The sequence below is a fragment of the Lagopus leucura genome, unplaced genomic scaffold (assembly GCF_019238085.1).
Source record: "Lagopus leucura isolate 7727_CA_CO unplaced genomic scaffold, USGS_WTPT01 Super-Scaffold_774, whole genome shotgun sequence".
NCBI lineage: Eukaryota > Metazoa > Chordata > Aves > Galliformes > Phasianidae > Lagopus > Lagopus leucura.
The window spans coordinates 173567-191384 of NW_024962258.1; the positions used below are offsets into that span (position 1 = coordinate 173567).

At 38.7% G+C, this 17818-nt stretch overlaps 1 protein-coding gene across 1 annotated transcript in view; it reads right to left on the reverse strand.

The window, feature by feature from the left end:
• CAMK4 (calcium/calmodulin dependent protein kinase IV) overlaps positions 1–17818 on the reverse strand; it is a 158027-nt gene that overhangs the window by 71762 nt on the left and 68447 nt on the right. Inside the window, exon 2 of the mRNA XM_042864925.1 lies at positions 13919–13997. Within this exon, the coding sequence (XP_042720859.1) occupies positions 13919–13997 (79 nt within the window). The remainder of the gene's footprint in view (positions 1–13918; positions 13998–17818) is intronic.

Here is a 17818-nt window from a genome sequence, read left to right on the forward strand (position 1 = left end):
AAAGACGCAAAAATCAACGTTCAATACGTTAAGAGCATCAGATAAGCAGCAGAAAACAAAAATTAAAGAGGAACATAACGCTCCATTCCCCTAATACCTAATGGGAGATAAGAGTGGTGCTTATATCTTTGCTGGGATCTAATAAAATGCTGTGGCTGCATATGCTGAGGAGTTCCTTCTTGGGCCCAGGATGCCTGTGGGTCAGCATGAATCCTCACCCCTGGATTACCCACACAGCACAAAGTCATACTGCCTCGCTCCAATTATAGGAGGGAGAGAAGGTTCATTAATCTATGTGTACCAGATGGCCAGATTAAGACAGAACAGGTCAAATATTAGTCCAATTTTAGTATCAATTCTAGTTGCTTAGGGAGATGGGGAAGGGAAGATGGGTGATAAAAAAGGGAGAGGAAATAAAAGCAAGAAGTCTTTGTAGAAAGCAAGAGAGAGATGATCTAGGTTCCTGCCATTCCCCGCAGTTCAGATGTTTATCTTCAGAAGTGAAGGGTTGTTGGAGGTTGTGTTGTTCAGTTGATCACTACTGACATTGACAGTACAAACTTATTTATAAGTCCGAACCAGTCAAGTCAGCTCTTTTTGGAATGACAGCATGAACTCCTTTGTTCCCATCTTCCAGGCCTTGCAAATTCAAGGAAGCATATAAGAGGGAGCAGGGAGGCACCAGCTTGCTTCTCCGTCTTCCCAGGATACAACAGTATCATGCCTCAGTCTCCCATACCAAGCTGGAGTTACTTGGTCAGAGGACAGGTCTTCAGCCAGTAAACGCCCCTGGTCATTTCCTTTTGAAGGCAAACATCTTCAAAGAAATGCTTTCAAATGTAAAACTGTCCACAAAGTGATGTCGATTGCCGTAAAGCGACACCCACCACTGAACTTCAAGATAAGTCTTGTGGTGAGAAATGCCTCAGAGAGTGAGATTTGAGCCAAGAAAAAAGAAGAGTTCAGACACACGGCCAGCAGCTCCGGTGATTCTGGCAGTAACACACACCTGGGATCTTTTCGTGGACTTCACACCCCAGATCAAATCAGAAAAGTTAACATGCATGACCACAGGCACAGCTGCTGCTTAGAATGAGCAATTCATCCACTCAAAAAGAGCCCATACAAGCTGAACAATCTGCAGTTTATTTTCTCCAGTTCTGAAAATGTTTGCTCATCATGAATGCCTGGCAGGAGGCATGTAAGAGCCTGTCCAAATCAGAAGGATGTTTCCTTTGGCACTAAGTAGGCAGTACTGACAAATGACAAAGGCTCCTTCTGAAGTTGTTGGCAGCAGTAAATTAAGTGAAGCGACTTGAGTCTCAGTTTCAGGTAGGGAAGTCCTCTACAATTCAGATCCCAATCTGACAAACATTTTTTTCTTTAAGCTTCTTCATATAGTAGTATGAGAAAAAGGTACCCCAAAATTTGAGATACTGAGTTGGAATAGTAAATAGGTCACATATAAATGCTTAGGAGTGCTAAACATTGAGAAGCATCCTAGAAAATGCCTAAAGGAATATATTTTACAACAGAAGGACACATGTGTAAATTATATGAATAGTTTCAGAGTAAAAACAGCAGCATATATAGCCACAACATTTTAGTAAGAAGAGACTGTTTTTTGACCGACAGCAGCAAAGATTTACCAACCTGAATTTGGGAGAAAGATGCAGTCCAAGAGCCCTGGGCACTACACTGAAATGCTTGTCTTCTCTATAGTCTGTGTTGTGTCTTTGCTGTGACACCTGAGATTCCCAGAAAAATGGTAGCATGTTGCATGCACTCAAAACTGAACTCTTAAGTCCAGTTTATTGAGAAACAGACAGAGGGCTAACAGTATTAACAGTTACAGTAACAGTATTATTTCACTCAAAGCAAAGATCCAGAGAGTTAGGACAATATCTGCCAGTGTGGGTCAGTGAAATTATCCCTTCAAACCCTTACTTTACACTGAACATTGACATTAAAAATATTCCCGGATTTGCTAGTATTTTCTCTCCATTCTTTCCCCCCACTTTTCTAGAACTAGGTATTTATGTGTTTTTACAATTATGTGTCTAAAAGCACTGGATCTTAAAAACTGGATCCTCATTACTGACTGAATAGAGCTAGGTCTGATTCTTAATGGTCTTACCCTAGTTCTCATCCTTAATCAAAGCTGAGATCCTTCCATGTTTCCATGACATGAGGTAGAGTGACACTACAAATCCCTGAGATACGAAAGTGTTGATTCTATCTGAATTAAATCAGACACAAGATAAAATGAACTGTCACTGTAAAGAGGTTAGTTTAGTTGCTGCCTTGCAGTAGAGTACTTTATCCTGAAAACACAGGTGGCCAGCAGTTGTAAAGGCCCCTTAGACTTAGTAGAGAGCAAGAAGCAGAGCATGTTCCTCATCCTACAAGCCTGTTCTTTGCTGTCCTCCTTCCCTAGGACCCTGAAGATATGGAGGTGTACATCTAGCCAGCTGTGGTCACCAGGGCACAGGGTGCTCATGCAAGTAACAAAACAGCAAATGCATATGGCTTTTCAGAAGCTTCACAGCACAGTCCACCTCATGGATGCTGTTTTCCTCAGCTCTGCACAGCTTCTTATTTAATATCTCTTTCATTGACTCATATTAACACCTCTAACTCATCAGTGGCAAATGACTGCTTTACTGAACCAACAGCTGAAGCTCTGAGCAGGTGTTTCCTTGCATTTACAAGGAGCATGCTGCAAATCGTGATTGGCTTGCCATTACACTCTGCTACATGCGTTTCTAAGAAACAATTTATATGTCCATCTCAGTTAAAAGAATTCCTATACTCAGGCTTTATGGTGTTAATTGATAACTACTCTTCTTAACTACATCATTGTTTTTTGTTTGTTTGTTTTTTTCATTTAAAAATGTACACAAATACAATTACTCACCAGCAGAGATGCACAGCCACTGGTAGTCTGAAAGTGTGTTTCCAACTGTGACAAGTATGCAAAGGGCTGCTAGGTTACTTTTGAAAGTATTTCAAACATAATGCATGAATGTTTCTTTCTCTTCTGGAGAAAAACTTTAAAATACACACTTCCTAGTCAGTTGTAGGCTTTATTTTTTAATTTCACCGTGTTCCAAATAATGGGAATTACAAGATGAACCTTTTGAACAAAAGGATACTAAGGATACTTCTTTGTTCTAATTAGAGTAGTTATTTAACACCTATTTTAAGCGATTTGATTCTTTGTGTAACTTTTTTTTGAATGAAAATAAGAGTTCTTGAAATAAAGAATTTGTCTTATGTTTTAGGGGCTGTTCTTGCCGGGTCATTGATTCTCAGCAGCTTCTTAGCAGCTCTCTCTTTGAAAGGGAGAAATGTTTGTACTTGGACCAATATTACACTTAAAAAAAAAAAAAGGATTGAAAATAATATTTTCTGTATTTTAAGCTTAGCAGTCTATTCTGGCTCTATCCCTACTGAAGCTGAACACAGGGTCCCTGAAGAACACATCAAACAATGCAATAAAGCACAGCAGTAATTGCACAGTGCTGCAGTATCTTCTATAAAGTCAGCAGGGAATTCTTACTTCATAGGTTGCTGACAAAGTTTTTGAACCTCCGTAAGTCCACTCATATTATTAATGCAAGGGAAACAGACTATTCCTTATTAAATCAAGTATTTTCTGCCTTTAGACACAAGTCCACACTTCCAATTTGTATCTACAATGCTTCAATGGATGTACATTCTTCAGACTGTACACACCTGCATGGAACTACTGCAAGTTATGTGCCTGGATTTGTCTTTTCAGGATGTTTTATTAGATGCTTAAAGGTCTGCTTGTATGCAAACATGCTGGTTGCAAATGCAGGTCATATGGGCTTGTACAAGCAAATGGCACAAGGCTTTCAAGAAAGAAGAAAAAATGTTATTTTTTCATATGATAATACTGTTAATGTTAAATGTAAATCTTTACCATCAATGGAGCAACACTTCTGTATGTCAAAGAGCAGAATGCATTTACAGACAAGCTATCAGATGGAAAGAGATAGTTTGTGGGACTGTACAGATTACAAACAATAAGTTACGTGCTGATTTATCTGATTAATAGATCCTCCATATTACAACATAATATTTTAAGGGTAAAGATGGCAAGAGGCAAACCATATTCTTCAAAACCACACAGATCCTGGTCAATGTATCTTCCTGCTTAACTTGATGGTGCCACATAAGGATGAATCACAAGGTTCTAATAGCTCTTATAGCTTACACAACACAGGTGATTTAAAATAATGTGTTTTCTGCATAGGTTCAGAGTAAGTTATATATTCATTAGAACAGTCTTACTGTACGTTATAGTCTAACTATCTGAACAATGTTGTTGTTATTTCCTTTTGTGGTTAATTTATACACAGATTTTTTATATAAATATGTTTGATAAATGTTGAACCACTTACAAAAACGAATTTCAGACTACCGAGCATTCATAAACTGCTTGTTTCAGTTATTCATTATTTATAGCGTCACTGCCATTACTGTTGCTCCCAAAGCTGCACAGAGGAAGACACTTATAAAATAGAACAACATGTACATCTAACCTAAGTGCATTTTTTTCCTGAGTTCAAAATAGTCACATCTAAAGGGTTATTTAGAAAATTGTACTTGCCATTTCCTTGCCCATTCTTCCAATTTCACTTTTACAGCTACAAACACAGTTAAAATTTATTAAGCTAGGTTTCAATCTAAATGATGTAATCAGTATTATGCATCTGGCATTTAGTAAGACTTCATGCTATCACCACATTTCCAAATAAATACACTGTATCACCACGTCATCATAGAATCATAGAATCACAGAATGGCCTGGGTTGAAAAGGACCACAATGACACACACTGTTTCAACCCCCTGTGATGTGCAGGGTCACCAACCACCAGACCAGGCTGCCCAGAGCCACATCCAGCCTGGCCTTGAATGCCTCTAGGGATGGGGCATCCACAGCCTCCTCTGTGTTCCAGCTTCTCACCACCCATTCTGAGTGGAAAACTTCCTCCTAATATCTAATCTAAATCTCCCCTGCCAAAGTTTACAACCATTCTCCTTTGTCCTATCACTATCAACTCATGTAAACTGTCATTCCCCCTTCTGTTATAAGCTCCCTTCAAGTACCGTAAGGCCACAATGAGGTCTCCCCAGAGCCTTCTCTTCTCCACACTAAACAATCCCAGCTCCCTCAACTTTTCCTCATAGGAGAGGTGCTCTAGCCCTCTGATCATCTTAGTAGACCCGCTCCAAGAGCTCTACCTCCTTCCTTTACTGGGGGCCCCAGGCCTGGATGCAGTGCTCCAGATGGGGCCTCACAAGAGCTGAGTAGAGGGGGACAACCACCTCCCTCTCCTTGCTGGCCACCCCTTTTTTAATGCAGCCCAGAACACAGTTGGCCTTCTGGGCTGCAGGCGCACTCTGCTGGCTCGTGTCCAGCTTCTTGTCCACCAGGACCCCCAAGTCCTTCTCCACAAGGCCTCTCTGAAGGGATTCTTCACCCAGTCTATATTAATACCTAGGATCGTCCTTTCCCAAATGCAATACCTTGCATTTGGCCTTGTGGAACCTCATCAGGTTTATGTGGACCCACTTCTCTATCGTGTCCAGGTCCCTCTGGATGGCTTCTCTTCCCTCCAATATATCAACTGTACAGATTGGTGTTGTCAATCATAGTCCTTTAGAAGCTGAAAGCTGTTAGATGATAGAATATCTCCTATCATCTACTATATCATTTTATCTCAAAGCTATTCTCTTTTTTTTACAAGACTTCAGCTGCATGAGAAAAATTGAGAATAAATATACTGTTCTTACTTACATTATTGGCAAAGTTTGATGCCTACAGCAATTCAATAAATTGCACAGAAATATAAAGCTAATGTTCACATAATTCTCTGCATTAACTCACACTCACAGGTCCATCTCAGCTTTCACTGCTACTCAATGAAGGTTTGACACACAAGGGCTACCATTACTATTGTAATACCCAACACAGATACTAGATTATTCCATGTGATGAAATACATACTCAACCACTCAATTTTGTAATGCCTGGCTGGGAGTCTGCTGATCAAATGAGAATATTTTCTTTATCAAACATCAGACAGGAATAAATATTGATAACTTCAGGTATGGATTAAGTCTTGCATGTAATCTCTGAAAAATTACCCAGAATCTTCAGACCTGCACCTGGACTTTAGCATCTCCTGATATTGAAAAGGTCTTCTGGTAGATCAGCCCCGGACACCAACAATGAGGGCTCCTGAAGTCACAAAGTCACTTCAGTGTTTGCTAGCTAATAGAATATGTAACTTTGCAACTACAACAACAAAATAAGAGTCCATGTCCTCAGAACTGCTTATAATTCACAGATTATACTCTTTTTAACCTGGGTAACATAGAAAGCCAGCAGATCCTCACAGAAGAAAAAAAAAAAATCCCACACAGAAACTTTGTAGGGAGAACGGAAAATGTTTGATACAACTGTGAGAGGACCCCAAGGAGCAAGTAGATACAGCAGATGATTGGGCAAGTAGATAGACACGTGAAAGTGTGGCCCTATAGCTAACTTAAAGAGCTCCATTCATAGATCAGAAACTGTGAGCTGAGATTCTTGTTAGTGTTCACTATCAATGAGTATTAGAATGTGCAGGAATGTTTCTGTCTCTAAGTCTCTCCAATCCCTATAGAGGATGTCCCAGCTACATTAATACCTCCTCTACCAGCATCTACTAGCCATGCAGGAAAAAAGAGAAGCAACCAAGCAGGCTGAGAGCATAGAGTGACTGCTCTGTCCAACAGATCAGACAGAAGATCAGTTTAGACTACATCCCAACCTGCGAATTCTGTGCAAAAGAGCCACAGGTTGCCTTCCATATTTAATTCTTAGTTCCCTGATGCTTTATACAATTTAGGACTAAGCAGAGGAGATGCTGAAAGTAGTCTGCTGTACATACTACGTGAGCTTGAACTAGAACCTGTGACCTTCTACCAATGTTATTTAAAGTCCTCATTACAATTACTATAGCCTGCATATGCTCTCATAAGCTCTGGGAAGAAAAAACTGTGTGCAACATTCAGCAGTTTCTCTTTGAACACATTCCATATAAAGAGAGAGAAGACCTGTTTTATAACACCAGTTGCAAGACAAATATGGCATCCATAAACGCTAAGGACATTTCTGCATTAACAACATAACATCAAGAAATAAAATCAAGAACTGGGAAGAACAAGGAACATTTATCAGTCACTTGTAAAGTTGTGCCTTCTTTTGTACTGAGTCAATGAACCTTCAGTGTTGTTTCTGCCTCCAAGCAAAATTTTAACAGGAAAGATAGAATACCAGTAGAAAAGCTCATAGATGATAAAGGCATTCTTCTGACATTGAGTTAGACCTCTCATATAGTGAAGGACACAAAACTAACTCCCACTCCTGTATGTATGGTTCACTAAGGAGCTGCAATTACATAAAAGCACTGGCATCACCATCCCCTAAATCTACATTCCAGCCTTGAAAGAACTGACCAAGAGATCTAAAAGGCTTTGAATGCCAATCTCAACAGAGTGCTCCTTTCACCAACCAGTTTTAGTAGAACTGAAACGTAACACTTTAGCCTCTCTCTTTAGAGCTTTTCATTCTGTTAGCTACTGTAAGGCAAGTAACAGACAAGCAGTTACCTAAAGCCTTGTACATATGTACCTTATCCCCACAGATTTTATCTGTGAAGAAATGTATGCCGCAGGTCATTATTGCTGCTTTATGCACTGTTGTGCTACTTGCCTGGTCACAGATTCATTCCACATCCAGCTGCTAGCCTCAGTGCCTTATGTTAGTTCCATCCACAAAACATGAAAGAACTATTCTTATTACTGTGATGCAGCTAGAGAACAATAATGACCCAACAAGAATATCTAAAATAAACTGTAATGGTAACATGTATCATTTTCCTAAATTTCTGTTGAATATAATTTAACTTCTCATTTGCAGGAATTGGGATTCTGATCTGCAGAAATTAGGACCTTTCCAACAAATACTTGAAAGCCATGCCACAGAGCACTTCTGATTGTGTCTTCTTTTAACTTTCTTTCAAATTCTAATATATTTGTAATATATATATTCAGTAATCTACAACTAATTATCGTGCTATTTCTTCTCATAGCTTTGTGTTCTATTTATTGCAAACAGTTCAAACTAATATAAATTTTATGTACCCCTACAACAAAATCTAAATTGCTGCAAGTTGATATCCCTAAGACTATTGCTTAGAAATCCACAGAAGTTGGATCTTTGCAATTCTAAAATATACTTAAAGACCATAAATCAAAGTGACTATAATATTACTAAATTAATAATTTAAAATATCATTTATGTAAATTCTTATTAATTATGGAAATGCTTCCAGAAGGTTTCAACAATACTACGTAATAGATGAACAGCTGAAGTTTCAAACATTGTCTCATTCAACATAACCAGAGTTGAATGGAATAATTATTAGAAAGAAATGGTAGTATTTGATGGCTACTTAAAAAGAAAGGGAGAGAGGGAGTATTATTGTTATTATTATTTTACAACTATGGGAAAATGTTTTATTACCCATAAATAATATAATCCTGGCAATAAACCCAGGATATGCAGTTTGAAGTCATAAACTGTTCCTGTCCTACTTCAACAACTGAACTACTTGCACTGAAGGCAGCATTATGGTTTCTCATCTTTGGCCTTTCCATACATGAAAGCAGATTTTACTTAATTCTTTGCTCAACAACATAGAACAAGAAAACTGAGTCCATCTCCTCCAAAATAAGTAGCTGCCACACCTGTGGTGATACCACCACTGCATACACCTGCATACACCTACAATGCAAGTAGGGAAAACTTTCAGAGACCCCCAGGGATCATCTATCTATGCCAAAGCCCTCACTTCTCTGAGGTACAGCTTCTCTTACTGGCTGTAAATAATGATGGGTTTCTAGAAAGAAGGGCTACAATCTGAGGGTAAACCAGTATTTACATCTGTCCATCAACTCATTACTTTTCAGCATTATGCCTTTCCTTCAAGCATTAAATATATACTCATGTATTAGCACACTTAACTTCTATTCCCCATCTTGCCTCTCTACACTTACATACAAACATTGCTCTAGAACTGTTTGAAGCCACGGAGAAAACAAATCACTGCAGGTGAAAAGGAAAAAAGATGCGCTTGGATGGGTTGGTGGAAAAAAATATGCAGCTTAGATAAATTCACAAAAGATTCTGTCAATTGTCTCTTTTTCACTGAATTTTTTTCTGAATCATCTAAGGGATATTATTTAGCTTCTTCGATACTAATTTAACAATGCAAAGTGTGCAGCAGGTTGAGCTTCCTCAAACTGTAAAATGAGCTGAGCTTTGTGTTTTCCTTTTTTAACTGATCGATCTCTGTATTTCTAAAAAGAAGAATGTTATAATGTTAGCTAATTGTGTGCAAATTAAATGCAGAAAGGAAGAGATACAATACACATACTCTCTCATTAAAATCTTACCCTGAGGGATGACTTACTCAGGAAGAACACAGCAATACAATCTAAACGGTGACACGCAAAAAAATATTACTCTACGTTAAATGATTTTTTACATGTCATCTGCACTGCAATGAGATATAGTACAATACATTGTAATGCAGATGGCAAGTTAAATAACTTTATGCATGTAGGACAGGTTCTTTCAATTCTAGAGTGATATCTTTTTCCTTCTCTGAAGGAAAGTAAAAAGTAACTCAAAAACTGTCTCTCACTTTTCCTGTGGACTAGCTTACTCAGCTATTCCTCTGCTCTTCCTAGACGCCAATCCAGCAAAAGTACTGATGGTTATTGCATCAAAGGACCGGTATATATGGTCTCATCAGAGATTCTACAGCAGCAGAGAAATACAGAAGCAGCAGGCATTCAAGCTAAAAATCCTGCAAGGCCTCATGGAAGCAGATGAAAATTTCTGTTTTATAGCACAAACACACCTTCTCCAAAAGTCACTGGAAATCCTACTTACTAAATTTGACAATTCCCAAGTATGACACACAGTCCCTACACTCTTTCTCCAGAATACACATCTATAGCACTTGCCTTCTCATTCAATTGGAAAGTTTCAACGAAAACAGCACTACTCCAGGATAACAGACTCAACTTTTGCACGTGTCATGTCTACAACTTATTATCACCAATTCACTGCAACTCAGAATAAAAAAGCCCCAATCTTTATATTCTTTGTACAAATGGGAATGTATGGAGCTTGTTATATATACATATATCACAGTACATTTAAATTTAGCCCTTGCTATCCAACCTCATTTATCCAGGTGGGAAAGCTGTTACCTTCCCATTTATTCATACTTCTCTCTGCTCCACAGACCGAGTATTAATTACTCTCAAATAGTCTGATTTATTAGAATTAATATTAGATTAATTAATTATCTAAAATAATCTAAAACTATTAATTAATTACAGTAAATATATTAGAATTAATCCCAGTACAACTATTGCCAGAAGGTGTAGCCTAAAAACTGTTGCTTTTTTTCTGACCCAAAGTATTAATAATAATGTTGCTTCATAAGAATGATCTTAAGTACCTAAGAAATATTATTTAAATACCACAAACCCTGTGAGAGGACACTCACATACTAAACAAAATGAAATTCTCCAAAACAGTCTTTGCACTTGGATGTCTCAGTATTGGGGCACAGAGGCTCCAACGCTTCATAATACTTAACTGCTCTTATGAGAAAATATGTATCAACTAAAACCTAGCAGTATTGACTAGGCTATCCTACAAAGCACTACTGTGAAGATAAATCAATAAACACTACCTCCTTGCTATGGCTGATGAAGCAGGAACAAAAAGAGCACATAACTTGGCCAGGAGCACAGATTGAACTGGCAGCAGAAGAGTACCAAAATCCAGATGACCTACCTCAAAATCCTACTCTGCCTTTCTCTGAGCATGTGGCTTTACTGCAGTGATAGCTCCCAGGTAGCTCTTCAATTAGAACTTGCCACCTTTAAAAAATAAGCAAGCCCTCAGTGTCTCAACTTGGAAGGCACAGAGGAGTGGTCATTTATTTTCTCCAGTGGTGATATTCTCCAATAGTGATACTCTCCAATATTTTTTAAGCAATTTGTCCAGACTCTGCAGGAAATTTAAGGCTGAGGTGGACCTTACTCCTTGGATGGTATTTACCTGCTCAAACAATGATATGGCTTTCATGCTGGCCTCAGTTCATAGGTTCATCCAGCTAGCCCTAATATACTAAAAAAATACTAATTTCAGAAGATTCTAAGAACTCTCATCTTTCCACAAATCTGTATTCTGAGAATTGGCTGATATGTCCTGTCCAAAGTTATATTTGCTTTTAAATGAAATGAAAAGCAAAATGAAAAATTAATTACTTCAATGAAAATAACATGGTCAGGTGTTTTATGTTTTTTGCAATCTGTTCCCAGCACACAACTTTAATCCAAAAGCATCATTTGTTTCTTATCTGAGCCTCTCCCATGAGAAAAAAAGCATTAATTTCTGAGAAGCTTGTAGCAAGCAACACACCACTGTTACCTCCAGTGCAAGCTGGATCACTTGCTTCCTGATTGCATTCTGTTCTCTTGGACACTCTTTCTCACCAGGTTACTCTTGTTCTGTGCTTTGCAGTGTTTAAAATCAGGCAGTTTGATTGGACATAGTTGAGAATTTGCTCTTTCAATATATTCCTCTGTATTCTAATCCCCTGTGCTCTTCAGAGCTCCCTTAAAGATATTTAAGAAAGAAAATTAAAGAAAGGCGACTATGTATCAAAAGCAGTCACAGGCTCTTCCTCTCTCTCCCTTCATTTCTCAGCTACTGAACTGCCATCTGTTTTGCTAGTTAAGGTTTGTTTGTTTGTTTGTTTTTTATAATTGTTTAAAAAAGCCAACTGAAAACTTAAGCCAATCAACATTTTAGTGTATAACTTGGCCCACACAGTTATTTTTACTGAGATAGGCTCTGAGCAAATATCAGGCCTCCTGCTGTGGAAATGCTACCACACAGTTAGTCCTGTCTCGGTGGTAATAATTATGTGTCCAATTTGGACAGCAACCAGAGGAACTCATGGCACACAGACACAAACCACAACATATTGTTACAGTATCTCCTTTAATGTTTTCAATTATACAATTAAGCCAGTCAAACAGCAATATCACTTGTTCTAATGGCACAATAAAGCATCCCAAAGTATATGACTACACCAGAACAGCTTAGCTAAATGAGTTGCTTAAACACACAGCTGATACTGTGAAAGCTGCATTAAGCTAAGCTATTGCTGTTCTGAAATACATAACCATATGCTTATGTTCCTCTTGCTTGCCATCTTTCCCTAACTATTATCATTTTAAAAACAAAATCTTTGTTACAATCAAAGTCAGTAAAAAATCAGAACCAAATACTGCATGGATCTAGTAGTAACGTGATCATCATCAATGTGAATTTATCTCTAAAACACCAAAAAAGGGGCAAATAAACTATGTAGAGTCATATCTTTCTTCAAAATGCACTGCAGAACATGAATTGTAAGAAAGTATATTCTTAAACTGTTACAGGAATCATAGGCATAGAAAACTGATTAAAATTTACAAATACAGTTCTCTGCATTTTGATTAACAGAGAAGGCTCCAGCAATGCAATGACTGTTTCTGCAATGCACCAGGTGCTAATTCAAATGCAGCAAACAAAACTAAATTTTTATGACAGCTTAAACTTTGGCTTACTTTCAGAGATGACAAATTAATACCAACCTTTTACTCATGTAGAACCTGCTTGTTATATGTTGCACAGAGACCACCAGTTAATTCAGGATTTAGACATGTTTATGCCCACCCATCTCTCATTATGTTGCTGCACACAAACACTACTGGACTAATGAATGTTTTAAAACTAGAATAAATTGAATCAAAACTACTCACAAATAGAAATCATACCCATATCTCACAGTTTGTTTTCTTCCCCTCAAATTTATCTTCCCTTCTTAGAAATATGAACTGCTCTTCCTTATCTCTCATTTGCCCACGATGCTGTGGATGCCCCATCCCTGGAGGCATTCAAGACCAGGCTGGATGTGGCTCTGGGCAGGCTAGTCTGGTGGTTGGCAACCCTGCACGTAGCAGGGGGGTTGAAACTACAGGATTACAGTCCTTTTCAGCCCAGGCCATTCTGTGATTCTATGATTTCTTTTGTGCTGATTGAAGTTTCTCAGTCCATTACTAAGCCTTCCTCTTTAGTCTCTCTTCATGCTTTCCACCATCTATTTTGTAACACATAACAATGGCCCTGGTCAAAGTGATATATATAGAGTTCTAAAAATAAGTGATGTTTCAGCTGGTCCTCCGGTAATTTTGTAGCGGAGAAAAGCCTCCATGAAATATTTAATCTTAAGTGAATGTGAATCCGTGTTTTAATCTGTTTTTGAAAAAAATAAATTATATGATGATATTTATATTTTGAGCAAGTCAATATACTAAAGCAATATGTAATCAAAGAAAATTTGAGTGACATAGAACCCATTTCTTTTACACAGTGGAAGAAATCTTTGTCTAAAATGCTTTCCCCAAATCCAGGTCCATACAGACAACACCAGATGAAGACAGAAGCAAGCTATGGGGACAAGAGATTCACAGCAGAATATTATTACCTCTAAAACTAGGAACAGAAGAATTCCAGTTAGAGAAAATAAAAAGTGAGGTCCTTAGTCTAATCCATTCCCTCCCACTAAGAAACCACATCTAAAAGAAAGAAGAACAGGAAACCCCAAACATATCCCAAAGGAAAAAAGAAAAACAAACAACTAAATGGCAACAACAACAACAAAAAACTGTAAAAACAAAAACAAAACAAAAAACACTTACTGTCTTCTTCAACTTTTTGATGGCGTAATGTTTCTGGGTCCCTTTCTGCCTGCATCTGTAGACAATGGATGTAGCCCCACTAAATCAAAAAAAAAGAAAAAGAAAAAAAAAAAAAAAAAAAAAAAAAAAAAGGAAGAATAGTTGTACATACATCTCTTTGAATACGTCAACAAACAGATTTCCCTAGCTAACATTTTCTACTTTTCCCACACCAGGTAAAAATACCTCATTTTCCCCCCATACATGGAACAAAAACAACAGTGAAATGTGCTCTCTATAAAATCAGTGCAGTTCAGTTATTATTCAGGCAATAGAAGTGCAAGTGCTCAAGGCGCCTCTTTGTTTTTGTTAAGGCCATTTGCAACAATTAAGGCAGATGTTTTGTTTTTTATCGTTGTCATTCTTTATTTATTTTTCACCACTACTGGCAGCAATGGCAGGGGAGACAGAAAAGAGGAAAAGTACTGTGGTACTTCCTGCCCAGTTGTCCAAATAGTGAAGTACAGCAGCAAATGAAGCACGCAGCACTCTGATTAATTCAGACGAAACTGAAGAGGTTTGTTCAAAGCAAAACCAAACAACTTGGGTGTAGAGCTTCAGTTCCTTTTCAAGACCCACCACAAGCTAAATAGGAGCACTCATAATATAAAGTTATGGCACTGGTATGTGGGAGACATTTAGCAGGGCAGGAAGTCAGACTACATTCTCCAGAGATCTAGAACAGGGTGTCTCAGCAGCTTTATTTGTTACTTACAAAGTACTACCTTTGTATTCTATGAACTAGCTAAACAGAGGAAAAACCTCTGGCTAAACCATACTGGTTATAAATGATTCAGATTATACTCTATAACTATATAACATTTGTGTTCAGACACCTCTGAATAACTCAGTGTCAGCCAGTAGTAAAATGGACGCACTGAAGTGCTACATCTCAGCACAGTATTTAAGGCCCTGCGAGACCCAACAATAGCGCTGACCGTATGGGCCAAAGCAATGAAGTCTGTCCTCAAGAGACATATCATGCTTTCTAAGATCCAATAATTAATTCCAAAAAGCTGGAGATTTTTAAGTGAGAGGGGACTGGCTCTTACCATATCAATTTCCTGAGTAACATACACTCATATAATACACACCATACAGCCAACTGTACTGCACATAGAATCACAGAATCACAGAATGGCCAGAGTTGGAAGGGACCTCAAGGATCATGAATCTCCAACCCCCCTGCCACATGCAGGGCCACCAACCTCCACATTTAATACTAAACCAGGCTGCCCAGGGCCCCATCCAACCTGGCCTTGAACACCTCCAGGGACAGGGCACCCACAACCTCTCTGGGCAGCCTGTTCCAGCACCTCACCACTCTCTCTGTAAAGAATTTCCCCCTGACATCCAACCTAAATCTTCCCTCCTTCAACTTAATACCATTTCCCCTTGTCCTGCTATTATCTACTCTTTCAAAGAGTAGAGTCCTCTCCTGTCTGTAGGCTCCCTTCAGGTCCTGGAAGGCTGCAATGAGGTCACTCCTAAGCCTTCTCTTCTCCAGACTGAACAAGCCCAGCTCCCTCAGCCTGTCTTCGTAGGGGAGGTGCTCCAGTCCCCTGATCATCTTTGTGGCTCTTCTCTGGATCTTCTCCAACAGCCTCCTGTGTTTCTTGTACTGGGGGCTCCAGACCTGGAGGCAGTACTCCAGACGGGGCCTCAGGCAGGCAGGGTAGAGAGAGGAAATAACCTCCCTGTCCATGCTGGCTACTCCTCTTCTGATGGAGCCCAGGATACCATTTGCTTTCCAAACTGCAAGCACACACTGCTGACTCATGTTCAGTTTTTCATCTACCAGGACCCCCAGAGGTCCTTCTCTGTAGGGCTACTCTTAAGGACCGCTCCTTCCAGTCTATATTGATGCCTGGGATTCCTCCAGCCCAAGTGCAAAACCTTGCAACTTGCTGTATTGAACTTCATTACACACATCTCTTTCAACAAGAAGAAACCCATGCCAGCACATCTATAAGAGATGGTCACGAGCAGTAGAATGACACAAACAGCTTGTCTCTGTAGCCTCAAGGTCATTACAGGAGGAGGCTAGGAAGCTTCCTGCTGAACCTTGGTAAGCCTTCTTCTGAATCAGCACATACAGCCTTTCAGAGACTGTATGCCTTGGAGGGTCACAGTGATTCAAGACATCATCACCAAAAGCATTAGGAAGCATTGGACCATGACTGCGAACAGTAGCACCCTCAAAAGCTTGAACGTTATTCATATCAATGAAACATTTCATGGACATATTTTGCCAGGAAATAAAAATGTAAAAAGCAAAAACCCTTGTGGCAACATGTGCATTATTCTCTGAAACATTCTCTACTACATCTGAATAATACATTTTAACAGTACTACAGAAGAGAGACCACCTATACTCAATGGCTTGGGCACTTCTATGATAAGCAACAGGTACCACAACTAGGGAATATTTAATCCTATGGCACGAATAGTTTCAGCAGAAGAAACTGAGAGGACGCTAAGCCCGAGCAATTGGTAATCACTTGCAGATCCATATATCAGAATGTGCTACATCCATTTCCAACTCAGAGTAGAAACATGAAATTAAATTCACTATACTCCATATGAGACTGACCATAAGAGTACTCACTATATGGTGTTGACATATTTCAAATTAATCCTACTGATTCTTCCCTCTTCATAGTTAGTAAATATATACATACATATACATGCATATATGTACATATCCAGTTGTGAAACTGAGAGAAAAGGCACAGTCACAATTCAAGTATGCAAAGTCAGAAATAGTGTGTACACAGATGGAATGCCCATGAGGGAGATTATGGAGACAGAACTGGTGAACAGAATTTGCACATAAAGGCAATAAATGATAAAGTATATTTTGCAGAACAAGGCTTGGACTCACGGTGGAGATTGGCAAAAAGAAAAGCCAAAGCAAAAAAACACTCAGAATTTGAACTGGGTGAGAAAACACATCTTTCTTGCCCAACTCAAGAAAAAGCCCTTCTACCTCTGAAACAAGAGCATCAAAATAAAATAGTTGCACATTTATTTGGTCACAGTCAGAAAAGGTAAATTCCTACAGCTGCAATCTTTGTAATGAAAGAAATGGCACTGAGAATATTTCCACTAGACACAGTAAAATGATATATATTTTTTTTTTTTAATAGGTCAGCAATGCCATACTGTGCCACCCTTGGTTATATTCTGCATTTTGAATCAACTCAGTACAAACACACTCCTGCATGTAATCTCCTCTAAATTTAATTTGGATTAAATTCCTTAAGTTCTGAATTGATTTTTTAAGAATAAATTAGTTTGTGCTTCATGCAGTCAAAGAACGATTACACGATCTAGTTTGTCCAATTAAATTATGTGACAGAAAGAACGTTCTATGGCTATGAAGCCACAGAAATCATTGCTTCCAGCACCACAGTAATACTGAAGTCGTGTCGGTTCCCATGGAGAATACTGAATTTTTATGTAGCCTGCAGAGGTATGAAGTCAAAATGCATGCATTTTCTTCTTACATACACACAGTAGGAGGATCAAATGATCAATGAAATTATTGACTTCAAAATTAAACTCCCTGTTCAAATATCAAGATTGCTCAGAATAAAAAAAAAAAAAATGATACAGAAAACTGACAATTTAACAAATGTCTTGGGAGTCTGGCAAGGTCCCTGCTGACTAGAAAGTAGCCACTCTCCTGATAATGTTTAACTGGGAAGTGTTTTAAACTCCCCAGAATGATGAGAGGCCTTCCAGAGACATCCAGACAGGTTGAAGCACAGGGCAATTAGAAACAGCAGGAAGTTCAGCAAAGGCCAATACTGGGTGCTGCATGTGGGACAGAGTAATGTCAGACAAAGGTACACACAT